We start from the raw sequence: 20,758 nt of genomic DNA on the forward strand, positions 1-20,758 counted from the left end.
ACAACCCGATATGAACCACTTTCTGACGATATTTATAGTATCTGACGAAGTTTCGTCACAATATTCGGAATATGAGTAAGTAATATGACGCCAAATTATTGTATTCAAGCCAATCTAGAAATAAGAGACCAAGAAGCTTAGTATTATATCAGTAATGTTCTTGGATAGTCCAGAGAAAGAATTCTTCTTTAAACGGAAGTTGTGGCAAAAAATTGTGGCAAAGTGCGGCTGACCTGCACAATATTTCTTATTTTAAACCTTTCTGGTGATGGAATATTGTAAAGCAATGAATTACATCGGACATTTTTAACATATCGATTCTCATTACTTTAAACTATTAATTGATACAGTCAAACCTGGATAAGCGAGCGTTCAAGGGAGCACAATCTCATTCTCGCTCATAGAGATTTATCACTAACCCGAGTTTCTCGCTAATGCAGGTACATGGGTAGCATTTCTCTCTTATAGAAGTACGCAGAAATAACAAATCACAGCAAGTACGAATGCAAAAAAAATGTAATATGATTGTAGCTATTGTAGCTATAGTTCCTCCTAAATAATGTAAATAAATAAAGCTCGACTGTCGCTTATAGAGGTATAGATAAGTAGCAGTCTTACTAACGGAGGTCCATGTGAGAAAAACGACTCTCTTACAGAGGTTTCTGTTTCTCACTTATAGAGTTTTGTCACTTACCCAGGTTTGACTGTATATATTTTAGGAGTAAATTTATAACATCTCTACTTGAGTTCTTTTAAATTAAATTGATTCTAAAATAAAAATTTATCTCGCACTACCTTGTGAATAGACAGACACAGACAGACAACGTAATTTCTAATACGATTTCTAAATTTGATAACTAACAGTAAAAAGTTTATTTTAAATTAATGTATTTTTTTTTCGCATAAATTTATTACCAAAAATATCTTCGATTGGCATTTTATCAACAAAAATTGTCTAATCTATTTCTAAAATATTGAACCATATTTTTTTCATTAATCTATTTTGAAAAAATAATTTAAAGTATCCCTAATTTAAATATGATATGTTTTTCAACACCAGACCATCGCACCATATATAATTTTGATAATTTAGTTTAAATATTTGTTTTTATAGGGAAGTGTGAAAATGACCTTATTACGTATACAGTTTTGTTTATTTTGGACTATTATGCACAAAAGCGTCACTTGCATATTTAAAAAAAATAGATATCTGCATCTTTTAGAGCCCCGTAACTTTTAGTTTTTCCGTCGCTAGCAAAGACATGAAGGGATCAGTAAGATATTCAGATCATTTGCTATGCCTTTTTACCCATTGAATTGGTTTATAATTTTGAATAAAACCATCAAAAATCGATTTTTCGGGTTTAAAAACATAGAAAATGATCTGAATCTCTTGCTAATCCCTTAATGCCCATGCTCTTAACCAAAGTAAGCCAAAATCATTAGTCAAAGACTAGTAAAGTTTAATTTCTGACAATAACACTGGTCAACAAATTTTTTGCCCAGTGATTATGAGTTGTAAAATCAAGAAGAACACGGTGGCTATAACCATAGACGTTTCACGGCTGATTTAGCTCGATTTTCTGAGATATGCTCATAATGTGCTTGTTGTTTCATGTATTAGGGAAGGGATTTTTATAGGGCCTCAAATACGAAAGTTGATTAACGACAATACTTTCAATTGTAAATTGGATAAATAAGAGAGTAAGGCTTGGAAATCAATTCATGGTACATGTTTTTACTAAGTTTCTCGGAAATGTGATAAATGAAAACTATGAAACACTTGTAAAAGATATGATTGAAGCCTTGCACGTTATTGGCTTTAAAATATCCTTTAAAATATATATTCAGAACTCACATTTAAAATTTGGCCTCGAAGTATGAAATTCGTTAGAAATGAGCACGGTGAACTTTCCGCTAGAATATTGCGGGCATGGAATAGCGTTATCAAGGATAGTGGAGCTGGTTTGATACCGAGATATTGTTTTGCGTTAAGAAGAGAAGCTGTATATCTCAAATATATAAGAAAAAGTAGTTCAATGTAAATAAAATTATAACTGAGCTTAAGTCTTTTTATTGGTGTCCATAAAAAACCCAAGCTAACTTAAACGTAAAATTATTACCACTGTCAACGTTTTTTAATGTCAGTGCAATTTCTTTCATGAGTTTACATAAGTTGTTTTTTTTTTTGACCAGTGTAACAGTTAATATATATTTCGGGCATTCAAACTATGAAAAATCACTAATTCAGCTGTAATTTAATCTCTGTATTAATTTTGCATAGTCACATTCAATATATTAATTTTTGCTTATTTACATTTCCTTATACAGGGCTTTGGCGTAACTAGGGCTAAGAGATTCGAGGTTATTGATACTTTTAATAAGAATAATATAAATTAAAGATCGCAATCTTTAGCTTTTTGACCTGGAGTTGAATCAATTTCCATATTCATGGCTTCACTGCTATACTTAAAATTGTAAAAGTGTTTTCTTTTCTTTTCAATCCCTGGCATAAAACAGAGGTATTACAAGTTTTTGATTAGTTTTCCCGCTTATGTTCTTCATGGGCTTCCAAACCCATTTATACAGTTATTTAAAGAGTAGCTATTGTGAAGGTAATCAACTAAAGTAAAGGTTAGTCGGCGTTCCCACCAGAATTCACTTTTATAGTTTTTAAATTGAGGTTTCCTAAAAATAATCAATTTGATCGAAATTCAAATCTGTTTTTGCTTTTTAAATTAAGTTAAAATAATTTGTAGAATCTGATAACGTTAATAATCTAATCTCTACCCATGAAAAGTTATTCAAATTTTGATAATTATTTCCAAATATTGAATTTTTTTTAACGACATTACCAACTATTGAAAAAGAAATATCGAACCAATAAAGCGAGTGACATAAATGTGCCAAGTTCCAAAATATTGCTAAAAAATTACAAAATATGCATAAAATTAGTTTTAAGTAGATTTTCGAATATCAATTTCTTATAATAATAATAAAATTTTTGTTAGATATAAAAATAATACGCATTAGCAGCAAAATACATAAATTAATTAAATGAAAAATGTAATTCACCGGACATGATTCTTGATAATAATATTATTTATATACTGATAGATTATTATTATGTATTTATGCCATCATTAATATATATAATGTATTATAAAAATACATACTGTATAATGTGTATCCCACCAAAAACATAAATGTGTAAAAAGGCGTAGATGAATTCCAATAAACTCAATTACGTCAGCCCAAAAAAGTTGTGAAATCCCGTAGAGAAAAAAATTCTTCGAAAAAAAATTATAAAAATGGCATAAATTTATTGCGTAACTTTTCCGTAAAGAAACATTAAAGTATTACATTAGCAACTTTTCGGTGACTTCATACCTACACGCACCTGTACAGGAGAACAAAAGATAATCGTTAACCCCCTACTATCTCCCTCCTCCCCTCTAATGTTATGACGTAATAATTTTTTCACAACTTTTATGAAACATCAAAATTTAAATTTAAACAATCAAAGTATTCTTTAGATTAAAGTCAAGCACCTACTTAACAAAGGCCTAATTTTTTTTACTAAAGTAAGAAAATTATTGGTTTAAATTTCTTGTCAAGTTTCTCCTTAGTACGTATTTATTTAATATTTTACTTCGCAAGTTTTCGGAATATAAAAACGCATCTAAAAATAAAAAACTTGCGAAGTAAAATATTAAATAAATACGTACTAAGGAGAAACTTGACAAGAAATTTAAACCAATAATTTTCTTACTTTAGTAAAAAAAATTAGGCCTTTGTTAAGTAGGTGCTTGACTTTAATCTAAAGAATACTTTGATTGTTTAAATTTAAATTTTGATGTTTCATAAAAGTTGTGAAAAAATTATTACGTCATAACATTAGAGGGGAGGAGGGAGATAGTAGGGGGTTAACGATTATCTTTTGTTCTCCTGTACAGGTGCGTGTAGGTATGAAGTCACCGAAAAGTTGCTAATGTAATACTTTAATGTTTCTTTACGGAAAAGTTACGCAATAAATTTATGCCATTTTTATAATTTTTTTTCGAAGAATTTTTTTCTCTACGGGATTTCACAACTTTTTTGGGCTGACGTAATTGAGTTTATTGGAATTCATCTACGCCTTTTTACACATTTATGTTTTTGGTGGGATATCACTTCTTTTTGCCAGGCAATAGTATTTAAGTTGAAAGTGTTTGTAACAATTTTAACTCACCATTATGCATACATTGAATTACTGTTGAATACTGAGCCTCGTACGTCAAGAAATATGCCGAACAAGATGTCATCAAAATTGTGTTATTTATAAATATTATAAGGAAAATTTCATTTTCATATAACTGATATTGATTATTATATAATACATTCTATATAATTTACGCCTAATTTGCGTCCTCATGGGTAAACAGTCATGTTTTCGAAAAAATGTTTTATGCAAAAGTTGGTTATTTCTTTATAAGGAATATTTTTTACATTAAAATTTTTGTTATGTCTCTAACGGTTTACAAGATGGGTTCCACAGACCTAGGAATCAATTGACGTATAATGATAATTTACGAACTTGACCTCACTTTTTACGTCCTGAGTACGCATTAAAAATTTCATCTTAATATCTCTTTTCGTTTTTGAGTTATCGTGTTGGCAGACAGATGTGCAAACGGACAGACAAATATTATGTAACTGCAAATATTTAGGCCTTATTTATGGGTAATACGCACAGCTTGATTTCATATGATAGTTCTGCACATGAATTGATCCTGAATATTACAACGGCTCATACAGGGGCCTTATATTTTGTAAGTGCGCATATTTGGGTCTTATATATTGGTATTGCGCACACTTTGATCCCATATAATTGTTCTGCTCATGGGATAATCTGGAATATAACAACTGCGCACACATTGACCTTAAATTTTGTAAGTGTGCATATTTGGGTCTTATATATTGGAAGTACATACAGATTAATCACAAATTATAGTTCGGCCCATGCATTTATCCTAAATCTTACAACTACGCATACGCTGAATTTATATTTTGTTACTGCGCGTATGTAGGCCTAATATATTGCTAGTGCACGCATGTGGATTACATGAAATGTTACTGCGCATGGGTTGATTCTAAATATTACAACTGCGCAAACAGGGACCATATATTTTGTAAATGGGCATATTTGGTCCTTAAATATTGAAAATGCGCATAAATTAATCTCAAATTATAGTTCTGCGCATGCATTTTACCTGAATCTTAGAACTGCGCATTAGCTTAGTTAATATTTTGCTACTGCGCATATGTAGGCCTTATATATTGCTAGTGCGCACATGTGGATTGGATGTAATAGTACTGCGCATGGGTTGATCCTGAATATTACAACTGCGTATACAGGGACTTTATATTTTGTTAGTGCGCATATTTGGGTATTATATCCGGGAAGTACGCACAGATTAATCAATAATTATAGTTGTGCGCATGCATTTATCCTGAATCTTGCAACTGCGCATACGCTAAATTTATATTTTGTTACTGCGCACATGTAGGCCTCAAATATGGCTAGTACACGCATGTGGATTACATGAAATAGTAATGCGCATGGGTTGATTCTAAATATTACAACTGAGCAAACGGGAACCCTATATTTTGTAAATGGGCATATTTGGTCCTTAAATATTGAAAATGCGCATAAATTAATCACAAATGATAGTTCTGCGCATGCATTTTACCTGAATCTTAGAACTGGCATTAGCTTAGTTAATATTTTGCTACTGCGCATATGTAGGCCTTATATATTGCTAGTGCGCACATGTGGATTAGATGTAATAGTACTGCGCATGGGATGATCCTGAATATTACAACTGCGCATACAGGAACTTTATATTTTGTTAGTGCGCATATTTGGGTATTATATCCGGGAAGTGCCCACAGATTAATCAATAATTATAGTTGTGCGAATGCATTTATCCTGAATCTTGCAACTGCGCATACGCTAAATTTATATTTTGTTACTGCGCACATGTAGGCCTTAAAAATTGCTAGTGCGCACACGAGGATTACATGTAATAGTACTGCGCATGGGTTGACCCTCAATTCAAGCAAGTCTCTGTCGAATGTCCAAAATCGCATCTTTCTATAATTTAGAAGTCCCTTAGAATCGGTATAGCTGAATCATTTATAGATAAATCAATTATAGTGGAAGTGATGGAAAAATAATAACGCCACTAACCTTACCATGTTTTGTTATCAAATCTAAACGTGTATACAAAATTTCAACTCAATCGGTTGAAGATATCTGCTTTAAAATTGAGTAATAAGATCCCCCCCCCCATTTAACAAAATATGGCGGAAGCAACGAGAAAATTCGATCAAGTCAACCATAAAAATTCAAAGTCAGCGTGCTTACAAAATTTCAACGTAATCGATTGAGGGTGTCGGCTTCAAAATTGGGTTGCAAGATTATTTATTGTTGAACATAACAATACCATTGTTTTTAAGAAAATAAAATTCGTTGTCATTGCAACAATTAGTAGTAAACACTACAAGACAAATAAGCAAAATGGTTTAAAACTTCTTGTGAAATTATATTTATACTTTTTTTAAATTTAAGGACAAAAATAGTTGGATTTTGCATTAACGAAAAAAACAGGAGTGGTTATTTACTTTCTCGAGGGAAAATGATTGTTTTTTCGAAAAAATGTTTCAAACAAAAGTTGTTTATTTTTATGTAAGGAACATTTTTTACATTTAAACTTTTGTTCTATCTCTTACCGTTTTTTCGAAAATTGCAATTTAATTTTTTTATTTTATTTGCTTTTCACGGGAAAACAATTACCTTTACAACAAAATTTTTCATACAGAATTGTTTAATTTTATGCAAGGAACATTTTTTGCATTTAAACTTTTGTTCTATCTCTTACAGTTTTCGCTATAAAAGCAAATTAAAATTTTCCTAATTAATGTAACATAATAATTTTAATATGTTTTCTACATGGTACTTTGAATTTCATAGGGTCTTAGTAATAAGATATATTTTATTTAATTTTTATAATATTTTAAGTTGGAAATATTGAAATACACAATTAATTTTTGAATATTTATTTAATATTTATTCAAATTTAATCAATATTTAATTAAAATTATATAAATAACAAATTTTTAAGCGTATTTAAGTTTTACCATACAAATTGTATAGGAAAAAAAACTAGCCTTCTGATTGGTTCATATTTTACCATGTATTTTTAATAGGGCTTAAAATGCACTTTTAATTAGCGAAATTTCCCATTTCCCGTTAAAAATTTTGATATTTGGTATTTTTTCTGGGGTATGATTTTTCTCTAATTTATTTTAATGAAAACCGCATCTTTCTACCATTTCTCAGTTTTGCTGTGAATTTATATGAGTCAGTAACAAAATTTCGGGGCGTGGCCGTTTTTTGACGCGTTATTGCTCGGAAACGATGAGAGCCGTGAACGTGAGCTTTGATTTACGGCGTCCCAGGGTAAATATCTACTTAAGTTGAAAGTTTCAACATTATAGCTCAAGTAGTTTCTGAGATATAAGGGTGTGAAAAAGGGCTATTTGACGTCCTGTATATATAGTCACAGCAAAAGCATACACATTTCACATATACAGCATACATTATATATACACTTTCAAACACTTTCAATTTTCGATTTTCCATTTTTTTTAAATTAATCTACGATTCGCACTGCTGTGCTATATGATAATCGTGTAATTATATATAGCAACTTTTGGTCCAGGAAGGAAAAATCTGTGCGAGAAGGCTGTGTTGAGATGTACCAGTCAAAGACATTTTCCTACCGGCCATCTTACTGCAAATCTCACTTTCGTAATCCCAATATGAGAGAAGATATAAGTCTCCAATATTGATATAATTCCGGAGAGACTTTTTTGAGAAAACATGAATTTTATTGTGTTAGATATACCAAATTTGGTGCAAAGTGGCAAGTAGGTTATCAATTTCAAAAAAGCCTTTCTAAATTTATTTCAATTTTGGGTATTTACATCTACCCCTTGATCTACCAACGTTGAAATCTTCCAACAATTTTATCTAGTCAGGTTCAGACGAAATATGTTGACCAAATTAACTTACCACATGACAAACTATCAAGGTAATACTAAGCCAAGTGCTATTGTTTCCAAAAAAATACAAATAAATTTTTTCTTGCAAAAACTAAAAAATTTTTGTTTTTACTGTTTACTGTGTAAAAATTGACTATTTTTGTGTGTGTTTGAAACTACATTTTAACTTTAAAATCATTGCATATTGTCTTATGATACCATATTTTAGTTTTAATTAGAGCATTGAATGTTGAGGAGGTAAAAGTTTAAAAAATACGCACCGTCATATACCTTGGATCAAAATAACCTCATTTATCAGTGATCGAGGAACATAGCTACTTAATATGGACTTAGATAGTTATTTTGTCATTTTAAAATAAAAAAACAGTTTTTATCGATAGGTAGGTATTTAATATTTAGATTATTTAAAAAAATGACATGGCGAATAATCCTATAATATTATAAATGTGGAAATAACTCCGTATGTCTGTTTGTCTGTTATATCTTTACACCTAAACCGCTGCACCAATTTTGATGATATTCGGTTTACAGATAGATGGGACTTTACTAAAGAGCATAGAGTAAATTTTGGCGAGAAAATTAAAATTGAAGGGGTTGGGTAGGAGAAAATAAGAGAAACACTCATTAAACTACCCTTTTTACTTCTACGCACGCTAGAATGGCGAGTTTTTTTTTCCATTTAACGCGTAAAAAAAGTCAAATTAATAAAATAACATGTGGTGGATTTGTCTTTAAAGTTGAAATTTTCTATATTTTGAGTGGTGAATAAAAGGGATAAGTGAGGGCAAGACACGTTCTCTAAATGAATCAATGAATGACTCTCTAAATAAATTATTAATTCAAATAAATCATTTTCGCGAAGCCGCGGGAAGTAACAAGGGGTGTTCTAAAAATTGGCTTTTAAAAACATGTAAATTTATATATAGCTAATTTACTTTCATTTTAATATTGAGTCTCAAATTACTTTTGATTATATAAACAATATTTTATTTATAACTAATTATTAAAGTTTTGATTTTGAATTTGTAAACAACTTAATTAATTATTTATTGGAAAAAGTTGATTGTTATCAGTATATTTTTTCTGGTAATATGATCATAACTTGGGAAATTTCCAATATCGTATCAATTTTATAATATTAATACTTAAATGAGTTAAAACACTAAAAAAAATTTTCTAGAACTTTGTCTTTATTCAAATTTTTTTCGTTTTTTTTGTTTTGTTTTGTTTTGTTTTGTTTTATTATAAACTTGTTTTAAGAATTACCTGGGAATTATTTGATTTAAAAACTTGACCTTTTGAAGTACACATTAAAAAGTAAATTAAACATATCTCCTATTTAAAATTTTATTTTTTACTTTTTAATGTCTCTTAGCGAATTTCTTCCACATAATTTCCATTTGTATTCTGTAGATTAGATCAGAATTCAGTAAGGGGTAGGTCTTAGAAGATCTTTTGTTCTGCAATCTGTTTGATCTATTATAAATCTTTTGATTCAGAGGTACTTCTGAAGTCTTGACTTTCACTAACGTAGTGACTTGTCCATTCCAAGAATGTGTAGTCCGGTTTCCTACTCCTCATTACAAAATTTTCAGAGATGTATTTTTCAGAAGTCTAGAGCTTAGATAGTGACAGGAGACTCTTAAACGATCTTCGACACGACCGATTAGTCGTATCACAAGTTATAACACCTCGTATTTAATTGACGAAAACTATAGCTTAATCAGTAAACGCTCTATAATTCCTGGTTTGAACTAAGCTTTATCTACTAAATTAGAGAAGTGTGATCGGTGATGCTTGTTAGATTGATATTAATTATATTGTTATTACTATACTATTATTATTATTATTATTAATATTGTCGCTCCATCAAATTATTATATTATATTGTTTTCCTAGTCTGGGTACCCTCTTTGTTGGAATTATTGATCTCTTTTAGCATATAGGGTGATAAAACAACAGAACATCATCAAATGATAAATAACGTTAAAATAATTATGATTTCTTAATACACTGATAGCCATCTTTATAAAAGATATTGTTGAAAATAGCTTAGAATAATTTAAAATTTGGCAAACAAGAAGTTCTGCTGTTATAACTTGGACCACACTGTAGAAATCATATTACAAATTAAATGCAAAAAATAATCACCAGCCTATTAGAAATAACTTTCTTCTGTGATTTTTAACATTGTGTTTCTTTGATTAAAGGTATGTCGTATGATAAAATTATGAATTTGGAAAAATGTTAAAAATGAGTTTTGTACCAAAAGGGATTTTCTAAAATCTCAACAACCTATTGCATTTAACAAGCTGTCGGTATTTAGTATGTAAGTGTAGCAAATCGTATGTCAAGTGTGACCCTGGGGTGTTACACACTAATAACTTCCCGGTTTAGATTTATTATAATATTATTAAAATTAGTTAAATTTGAAACATAAAACAAATTTTTGCGTGGGTAAACAAAAAGAATAAGTTATCATCACATCATATCTATATCGTTTAGACATTCGTTTCGCAATATTTCAAATAGAAAAGCAGGTGTTACGTTCTTAAAGTTGACCTGAAATATTGATCATTTTAGAGAAATCACTAACGATATCCAGCAGTTGGTAGTGCAAATAGTATTAAATCTTTAAAAAAAGTAACAGTGATCTATGAAATGATTAGATCATTAATAGAGTGGGCTATTTTGCATTAGACAATTCATTCATGAATTTGAACAGTATTGTTGTAAATTACTACGTTTTAAGCCTGTTATCATAGTTCTATTGGCAAGGGTTGTCGCATAGAAAAATTATTGTCCCAATAGCTGATAGCATTCCTTTTTTACTGTAAAATAAAATACTTAAAGTTTAAAGTAGATATAAATTTTAGATACCTATAAAATAGCCTTTGGTATTTTTTTAAGAAGATGAAGTAGTAAATTTTAATATAGGCAAATTATTTTTATGAAGTTTTTCATTAAAATTAGGCTATATATCCTATATCCTTTTAACCGGCTTAAATTTTCTTTTCATACTTATTAACTGCATTAAAAATTGCAAAATTAAAGCGCAAAATATATACAAACTTAAAAAATAAGCGTAAAATAAAGGGTAGTGAAAAGTTTTCCAAAAGAAAAACTAAAAACCCTCTTTTTATACATTACAAAATTTTCGGAAAATACGTAAACAAAAATAATTAATACAAATAATAGACTATGAACCAGCGAAATTTTCATGATTTTTTTCGCTTGCCTTTTTGAGGATTGATAGAAGTAAGTTTGGAAAAAAATTGTAATTTTAGCCGTGGAAAATCGAATTATTCGATCATAATGTTTTCAACAATTCATTGTCTGCCGTATATGAAAAAGGGTAAATATCAATGTCGACAACTATACGTGATAAATTAGTAGACAGTTTGCAACTGATGAAAGGATTGTAAAAAGGTTTTGTTTTCTGCCTGCTACTTTTCACGTAAGTTGTCCGAAACTATCTTTTAACGTAAACGGCAGAACAAAAATCGTCTATTTCCATAGCTTCGGCACACGAACCACGGTTAAAATCTCAATTTTCGCCTTAACCAAACTGACCTTTATCAACCTCAAAAAGGCAAAGCAAAAGAACAATGAAAATTTCGTGACATAAAAGACGAAATAATTAATTAGCGATTTAAATAATTTATATACCTCTTAATAATTGGATATAGAAATCGTTTAAGTTTGGAATCATGGTAGTACTTCTTTATATCTTGTTCGGATAATATTAACTTCTTTTTTATGCTCCTACTAAAATCCTGTTGGAATTTAGAAAATAATTTTAACAGCGAACATAAATTCTAAAAAAAATTAAATTATCTTAAAATTTATTTTTATACCCAAATTAGAAATAAACTTATAATACCTACAAACACCCAGAAAAAAACTAAATTATTCGAAAATAATTAAAAAATAAAATAAAAACCTTAAAAACTCTTCCCGCCATGCTATTTCGCCGGAACTATTTGCACCAAAAATTCGCATAGACACTTGGGAAATGCATCTTTTAATACCCGACATCACCATTTGGCAATGTCGAACAAGATTAATTAAAAACAATACAATTTTATGAAACAGTTTGTTTTTAATTTATCATATTAATCATAAAATTGAATTTATTTAAACAATATAAAATGTTTTATTAAACATCTGATTGACAAATGTGCATTCAATCAATCCAAAACGGGGCACATTTAAACATATCCTGATTAAAAAAACATTTCACATCACTCTAAATTTAATCAAAATTCTCCCCATAGCGTACGTAGTCATACGTTCAAATCACTTTTAATAAATGCATTTACAATTAATAAGTACATAATAATTAATTTATTTTAATTAAATTGAAATGTTAAAAGTAACCACTTAAGTATTATAATTGTTATAAGTTTTTCTTTTACTTAATCACTATACACTGATTAAATTAACACTGTTCATCGATAAAGTAAAAATCTATTAAACTTACTTAAGTTTAAATACCGCATGGCTAAAAATACATGACGTATATGAACTTCAGAGCATCAAATCTAACTATTAAGCATCGCTTCTTAGATCCTCACTTTTCAATTTAATTTAATAATAGATACACGGAGAATATTTTAAGAATAGAATATTGTATTAGCTTTCGATTTATTGCGAAAAAGATCAAATTATTAAATCAAAATAAACAATCGACTGAGTTCATTGTTGAAATACTCTATATAGACAATGTTGAATATCAGTGCTTGTATTATTTTTATAAAAAAGATAAATTTAAAAAAAAAAAAAAAAAGAAAAAAAATTAAATTGAGAATGGAAGCATAAGTTTTGCCCTAATTTGAACTCTCACGGGAAAACAAAGATATTTACGAAAATCTGTTTCAAACAAAAGTTGTTCTATCTCTTATGGTTTTAGAGATGATTCATACGGACTTATCATATAGCACAGCAGTGCGAAGCGTAGATTAGTTTAAAATGGAAAATCGAAAATTGAAAGTGTAATGTATGATGATGTATATGTGAAATGTGTATGCTTTTGCTGTGACTATATATACAGGACGTAAAATAGCCCTTTTTCACACCCTTATATCTCAGAAACTACTTGAGCTATAATGTTGCGCTTTTCAACTTAAGTAGATATATACCCTGGGACGCCGTAAATCAAATCTCACGTTCACGGCTCTCATCGTTTCCGAGCAATAACGCGTCAAAAAACGGCCACGCCCCGAAATTTTGTTACTGACTGACATAAATTCACAGCAAAACTGAGAAATGGTATAAAGATGCGGTTTTCATTAAAATAAATTAGAGAAAAATCATACCCCAGAAAAAATACCAAATATCAAAATTTTTAACGGGAAATGGGAAATTTCGCTAATCAAAGGTGCATTTTTTCCCTATTTAAAAATACATGGTAAAATATGAACCAATCAGAAGGCTAGTTTTTTTTCCTATACAATTTGTATGGTAAAACTTAAATACGCTTAAAAATTTGTTATTTATATAATTTTAATTAAATATTGATTAAATTTGAATAAATATTAAATAAATATTCAAAAATTAATTGTGTATTTCAATATTTCCAACTTAAAATATTATAAAAATTAAATAAAATATATCTTATTACTAAGACCCTATGAAATTCAAAGTACCATGTAGAAAACATATTAAAATTATTATGTTACATTAATTAGGAAAATTTTAATTTGCTTTTATAGCGAAAACTGTAAGAGATAGAACAAAAGTTTAAATGCAAAAAATGTTCCTTGCATAAAATTAAACAATTCTGTATGAAAAATTTTGTTGTAAAGGTAATTGTTTTCCCGTGAAAAGCAAATAAAGTAAAAAATTAAATTGCAATTTTCGGAAAAACGGTAAGAGATAGAACAAAAGTTTAAATGTAAAAAATGTTCCTTACATAAAAATAAACAACTTTTGTTTGAAACATTTTTTCGAAAAAACAATCATTTTCCCTCGAGAAAGTAAATAACCAGTCCTGTTTTTTTCGTTAATGCAAAATCCAACTATTTTTGTCCTTAAATTTAAAAAAAGTATAAATATAATTTCACAAGAAGTTTTAAGCCATTTTGCTTGTATGTCTTGTAGTGTTCACTACTAACGGTTGCTATGACAACGAATTTTATTTTCTTTAAAACAATGGTATTGTTATGTTCAACAATAAATAATCTTGCAACCCAATTTTGAAGCCGACACCCTCAATCGATTACGTTGAAATTTTGTAAGCACGCTGACTTTGAATGACATTGAATTTTTATGGTTGACTTGATCAAATTTTCTCTTCGCTTCCGCCATATTTTGTTAAATGGGGGGGGGGGGATGTTATTACTCAATTTTAAAGCAGATATCTTCAACCGATTGAGTTGAAATTTTGTATACACGTTTAGATTTGATAACAAAACATGGTAAGGTTAGTGGCGTTATTATTTTTCCATCACTTCCACTATAATTGATTTATCTATAAATGATTCAGCTATACCGATTCTAAGGGACTTCTAAATTATAGAAAGATGCGATTTTGGACATTCGACAGAGACTTGCTTGAATTGAGGGTCAACCTATGCGCAGTACTATTACATGTAATCCTCGTGTGCGCACAAGCAATTTTTAAGGCCTACATGTGCGCAGTAACAAAATATAAATTTAGCGTATGCGCAGTTGCAAGATTCAGGATAAATGCATGCGCACAACTATAATTATTGATTAATCTGTGGGCACTTCCCGGATATAATACCCAAATATGCGCACTAACAAAATATAAAGTCCCTGTATGTGCAGTTGTAATATTCAGGATCAACCCATGCGCAGTATTATTACATGTAATCCAAATGTGCGCACATGCAATATATAAGGCCTACATATGCGCAGTAGCAAAATATTAACCAAGCTAATGCGCAGTTCTAAGATTCAGGTAAAATGCATGCGCAGAACTATCATTTGTGATTAATTTATGCGCATTTTCAATATTTAAGGACCAAATATGCCCATTTACAAAATATAGGGTTCCCGTTTGCGCAGTTGTAATATTTAGAATCAACCCATGCGCAGTACTACATCATGTAATCCACATGCGTGTACTAGCAATATATAAGGCCTATATACGCGCAGTAACAAAATATAAATTCAGCGTATGCGTAGTTGTAAGATTCAGGATAAATGCATACGCACAACTATAATTATTGATTAATCTGTGCGCACTTGCCGGATATAATACTCAAATATGCGCACTAACAAAATATAAAGTCCCTGTATGCGCAGTTGTAATATTCAGGATCAACCCATGCGCAGTATTATTACATGTAATCCACATGTGCGCACTAGCAATATATAAGGCCAACATATGCGCAGTAGCAAAATATTAATGAAGCTAATGCGCAGTTCTAAGATTCAGGTAAAATGCATGCGCAGAACTATAATTTGAGATTAATTTATGCGCATTTTCAATATTTAAGGACCAAATATGCCCATTTACAAAATATAAGGTCCCTGTTTGCGCAGTTGTAATATTTAGAATCAACCCATGCGCAGTAATATTTCATGTAATCCACATGCGTGCACTAGCAATGTATTAGGCCTACATACGCGTAGTAACAAAATATAAATTCAGCGTATGCGTAGTTGTAAGATTTAGGATAAATGCATGGGCCGAACTATAATTTGTGATTAATCTGTACGTACTTCCAATATATAAGACCCAAATATGCACACTTACAAAATTTAAGGTCAATGTGTGCGCAGTTGTTGTATTCCAGATTATCCCATGCGCAGAACAATTATATGGGATCAAAGTGTGCGCAATACCAATATATAAGACCCAAATATGCGCACTTACAAAATATAAGGCCCCTGTATGAGCCGTTGTAATATTCAGGATCAATCCATGTGCAGAACTATTTTATGAAATCAAGCTGTGCGTATTACCCATAAATAAGGCCTAAATATTTGCAGTTACATAATATCTGTCTGTCCATATGCACATCTGTCTGCCAACACGATAACTCAAAAACGAAAAGAGATACTAAGATGAAATTTTTATAGCGTACTCAGGACGTAAAAAGTGAGGTCAAGTTCGTAAATGATCATTATACGTCAATTGATTTCTGGGTCTGTGGAACCCATCTTGTAAACCGTTAGAGATATAACAAAAATTTTAATGTAAAAAATATTCCTTATAAAGAAATAACCAACTTTTGCATAAAACATTTTTTCGAAAACATGACTGTTTACCCATGCGGACGCAAATTAGGCGTAAATTATATAGAATGCATTATATAATAATCAATATCAGTTATATGAAAAGGAAATTTTCATTATAATATTTATAAATAACACTATTTTGATGACATCTTGTTCGGCATATTTCTTGACGTACGAGGCTCAGTATTCAACAGTAATTCAATGTATGCATAATGGTGAGTTAAAATTGTTACAAACACTTTCAACTTAAATACTATTGCCTGGCAAAAAGAAGTGATATCCCACCAAAAACATAAATGTGTAAAAAGGCGTAGATGAATTCCAATAAACTCAATTACGTCAGCCCAAAAAAGTTGTGAAATCCCGTAGAGAAAAAAATTATTCGAAAAAAAATTATAAAAATGGCATAAATTTATTGAGTAACTTTTCCGTAAAGAAACATTAAAGTATTACATTAGCAACTTTTCGGTGACTTCATACCTACACGCACCTGTATAGGAGAACAAAAGATAATCGTTAACCCCCTACTATCTCCCTCCTCCCCTCTAATGTTATGACGTTATAATTTTTTCACAACTTTTATTAAACATCAAAATTTAAATTTAAACAATCAAAGTATTCTTTAGATTAAAGTCAAGCACCTACTTAACAAAGGCCTAATTTTTTTACTAAAGTACGAAAATTGTTGGTTTAAATTTCTTGTGTAAGTTTCTCCTTAGTACGTATTTATTTAATATTTTACTTCGCAAGTTTTCGGAATACAAAAAACGAATCTAAAAATAAAAAACTTGCGAAGTAAAATATTAAATAAATACGTACTAAGGAGAAACTTACACAAGAAATTTAAACCAACAATTTTCGTACTTTAGTAAAAAAATTAGGCCTTTGTTAAGTAGGTGCTTGACTTTAATCTAAAGAATACTTTGATTGTTTAAATTTAAATTTTGATGTTTAATAAAAGTTGTGAAAAAATTATAACGTCATAACATTAGAGGGGAGGAGGGAGATAGTAGGGGGTTAACGATTATCTTTTGTTCTCCTATACAGGTGCGTGTAGGTATGAAGTCACCGAAAAGTTGCTAATGTAATACTTTAATGTTTCTTTACGGAAAAGTTACTCAATAAATTTATGCCATTTTTATAATTTTTTTTCGAATAATTTTTTTCTCTACGGGATTTCACAACTTTTTTGGGCTGACGTAATTGAGTTTATTGGAATTCATCTACGCCTTTTTACACATTTATGTTTTTGGTGGGATTTACTCTTATGAACTCAAAGTCACTTTTTGCGTCTGGAACATGCAATTAAAATTTAAGCTCGATACCTCTTTTCGCTTTTGCCTCATCGAGCTCAAGCGAACGAATGGATTGACGGACGAACGAAAATGAACTAATTAGATGATTTTATGAATACCTATATCGGAATTTCTTTTTGTTTGTAACCTCAATATTTCTAAGCGTTACAAACTTTGAACTAAACTTATTAATATATTCTTTTTTCTGTGTTCTGTTTTTTGGTGGAAGCGCCTAGAAATGATATATTGTAAAACAAACTACAGACAAGTGAACTTTTCTAATTTATAACACATGTTATTTTTGCAGAAAGTAAAATTTTATGTTAGGCAAAGTTTAAGGGTTGACTATGCCAAAAATACGTCAGAAAATAGTATAAATGTACAGAGTACTCAAATTTGATAAATTATATATTTCTTTAAAAATTATAATGTTAGTTATCTAATGCTCCACTTAGTTATCCTTAAGTGGAGCATTTAAGTTAACGAAGCCTGGGAAATTTTTTATAACAACGGCAAGCTTATAATTAACTGACAACAAACGCAAATATCATTTTTTCCGACCATAGATAAAGCGAAATGTCGGTTATTCTAAATTTTCAAAACTTGGATTTCCTTAAATTTTCTAAATTGGAATCATTTTGGATAATGATTTTTCAATTTGTTATTCTATATGACTTTTATATAAAATAATTCCAACAGGTTTTCAGTGTACAACTTTTCTCTTAAATTATTTTATCTCTTGTTTAATATTAATTGTTATTAATTATTTAAAAAAAGAAAATTGAACTAAGAAATTGTTGTTAACAGCAGATTTTATAATATTATATACTTTACAATTTATCTCAAAACATTGATTTTTTATTTTTTTAATAAATGTTAATAGAAATATTGATAAACAAAAATTGTATGTTTCATTTTTGCATGTTTTTGAAAGTAAAAAATTATCCGTGTACATTGTTCTAATTAACTTATATCTTACATTGTTTTGGCAATTAGACAATTTTAATTATTGGAATCGAATATTATTAATAATTCGTTATCATATATACAATATAGATTTTTTTTTGCAATTTTAATATGACGTAAAATTTTATTAATATTTTTCTATTATTACGTTTAAATCCTAAATTTAGAAATCTATATTCACGTCTTCAATCGAAAGTTCGAAGCGGTATTATGTACCTTCAATATTTTTAACCAAACTTTGGTATGTATTTTGTCTATCAAATTCTTTGTATTTTTTCATTTTAAGTGAATATATGGTTGAATTAATTTAACAAATAATTTTGAGAGATTTTGATGAGACTTTTTTTTAAATATAGTCGAGAAATACCTAGTATTTCAAAGTATCATATAAAATTATGAGAAATAAGAAGTATCAATTTTACAGCATGCAAAAAACTATTATTTTAATTCTACAGAAACACGAGTCATATAATAAGAATAAAATTTATGTTTTTGTGATACAGATAGTTAAGTACACAGGTAAGGAATACACAGAAGGTTAAATAAACTGCATGTTTTAATTTTTATATATATTTTTTTAATGGATGAAGATTAAAAATGTTTCATCTGAAGCTCATGGAAATAGCAGAAAATCTTCGCAAACATAGTTGAATCTTGAATTCTCACTCTTTAACCAAATAATAAACTACCACGAGCCAACAATGATTCAACTATCTTGTCTAAGGTCCAACTATAAATCATTAAAGGTAGCTCATCTGTAATTTTTGTATTCTTGATTACTTATAAAAGTTTTTACGTAAACTAATTATAACAAACTTGTTCTTTTTGGAAATAAGAATTAATGATCAATAATTATAATTAATTATTTTCACAAACTTTACGAAATATTGGTTGATTGATTTTGGCAATTTTACAAGTTCGTTAAAATGGATACGTTTAAATTGATATGTATTACCTTCTTTAGAGCTTTCTCTATATTAGAATTGTTTTTAAAACGTAAGTATACTGTTCATATGTTTTTGATCAATTAAAAAATAATAAGTTTCTTGATTGTTGGTTACGAAAAATAATGAATTTAGAATAGAAAAAAACTAACTGAATAAAGAAATTAAAGATAAGAAACTTTAAACTAACGGAACAAGTTTCAGTTGCAGAAAATAAGCAATATATTAATTAGTTTTTAAAAAAATTTAACAATTTTCCTGTATCAACAAAATCTAATGAAAATCCTTTATGAGGATTATAATAAGAGAGCTTGGAAAATCGACTTAACTCAAAGAGTTACACTTTTTTGTTGCCATACAATACCAGCTACTTGCTAATTGCCTATACCAGTTTCCTAAATCGTACTGTAATCGATTAATACATGGAATAAATGATAAATCGGTGATATACACACAAAATCGAATAATTTTAGGACAGTTAAATTTCAAAAACAGAGACGTTTAGTAGTGAAATCAGTTTGATGTAAAATTTTAAAAACTTTATTTAACTGTTAGAAATAACAGAGAGGTTTGATTATTTACGTTACATTATTTCTATATAAAACTAGAGTAAGTGAATTAATTATTTATCAAGATATATTTAATACATTTTTGTAATTTTAATTTTTTAAAGTGTATTGTGTTTCTTAAATCGTACCACTACCAAAAAATACATGCGAGATACCATTTAAAGGCAAAATATTATTATTTATTTATTTATAATTTATAGTTATTTAACATTTAATTATATTTTCTGTGCAATTTATAATAAAAAGTGAATTAAATTTATTGTTTGTTGATTACTAACTTACTTTACTAAAAATAACAGGTACGATTTTGTACCATTATAAAAACGGTTGCCTAAATGGTAATGGATGGATTCTGGTAAACAACGAAAATATTAACAATGATTGATTATAATTAAATTTGTTTCTCGGGAATGTATAGAAAAATCAATAACATTATATTATTTCATAAAAAAATAGTTAACTAAAAATAGTAACTCTTGTAAGTTAAGTGGTACGATAATGGCTACTTTTTTCTGTATAACGTGTAGGTATATTATTATATTCAGTTGTCTGTGATACCATATCTATTTTCTATACTATAGAAAAATTTTATTAACTTTTGTATATTTCTTATATTACTCGAGAGTAAAAATTTGGTACAATTTTGAATGACACAGCTTTAAAA

General features: G+C 29.0%; 1 protein-coding gene across 4 annotated transcripts in view; it reads right to left on the bottom strand.

Moving 5' to 3' along the window:
- LOC123294647 (G protein-activated inward rectifier potassium channel 3-like) overlaps window positions 1-20,758 on the bottom strand; it is a 39,571-nt gene that overhangs the window by 16,159 nt on the left and 2,654 nt on the right. Inside the window, exon 1 of one of the 4 annotated variants that reach the window (XM_044875746.1) lies at window positions 12,053-12,204. The exons of 2 other annotated variants lie outside the window; for them this stretch is intronic. In XM_044875746.1, coding sequence (XP_044731681.1) covers window positions 12,053-12,153 — 101 coding nt within the window. In that variant the 5' untranslated portion in view covers window positions 12,154-12,204. Of the gene's footprint in view, window positions 1-12,052; window positions 12,205-20,758 lie in introns of those variants that run through there. One more of the 4 variants, XM_044875747.1, reaches the window with a different exon arrangement.

The sequence above is a fragment of the Chrysoperla carnea genome, chromosome 3 (genome assembly GCF_905475395.1).
Source record: "Chrysoperla carnea chromosome 3, inChrCarn1.1, whole genome shotgun sequence".
NCBI classification, from domain to species: Eukaryota; Metazoa; Arthropoda; class Insecta; order Neuroptera; family Chrysopidae; genus Chrysoperla; species Chrysoperla carnea.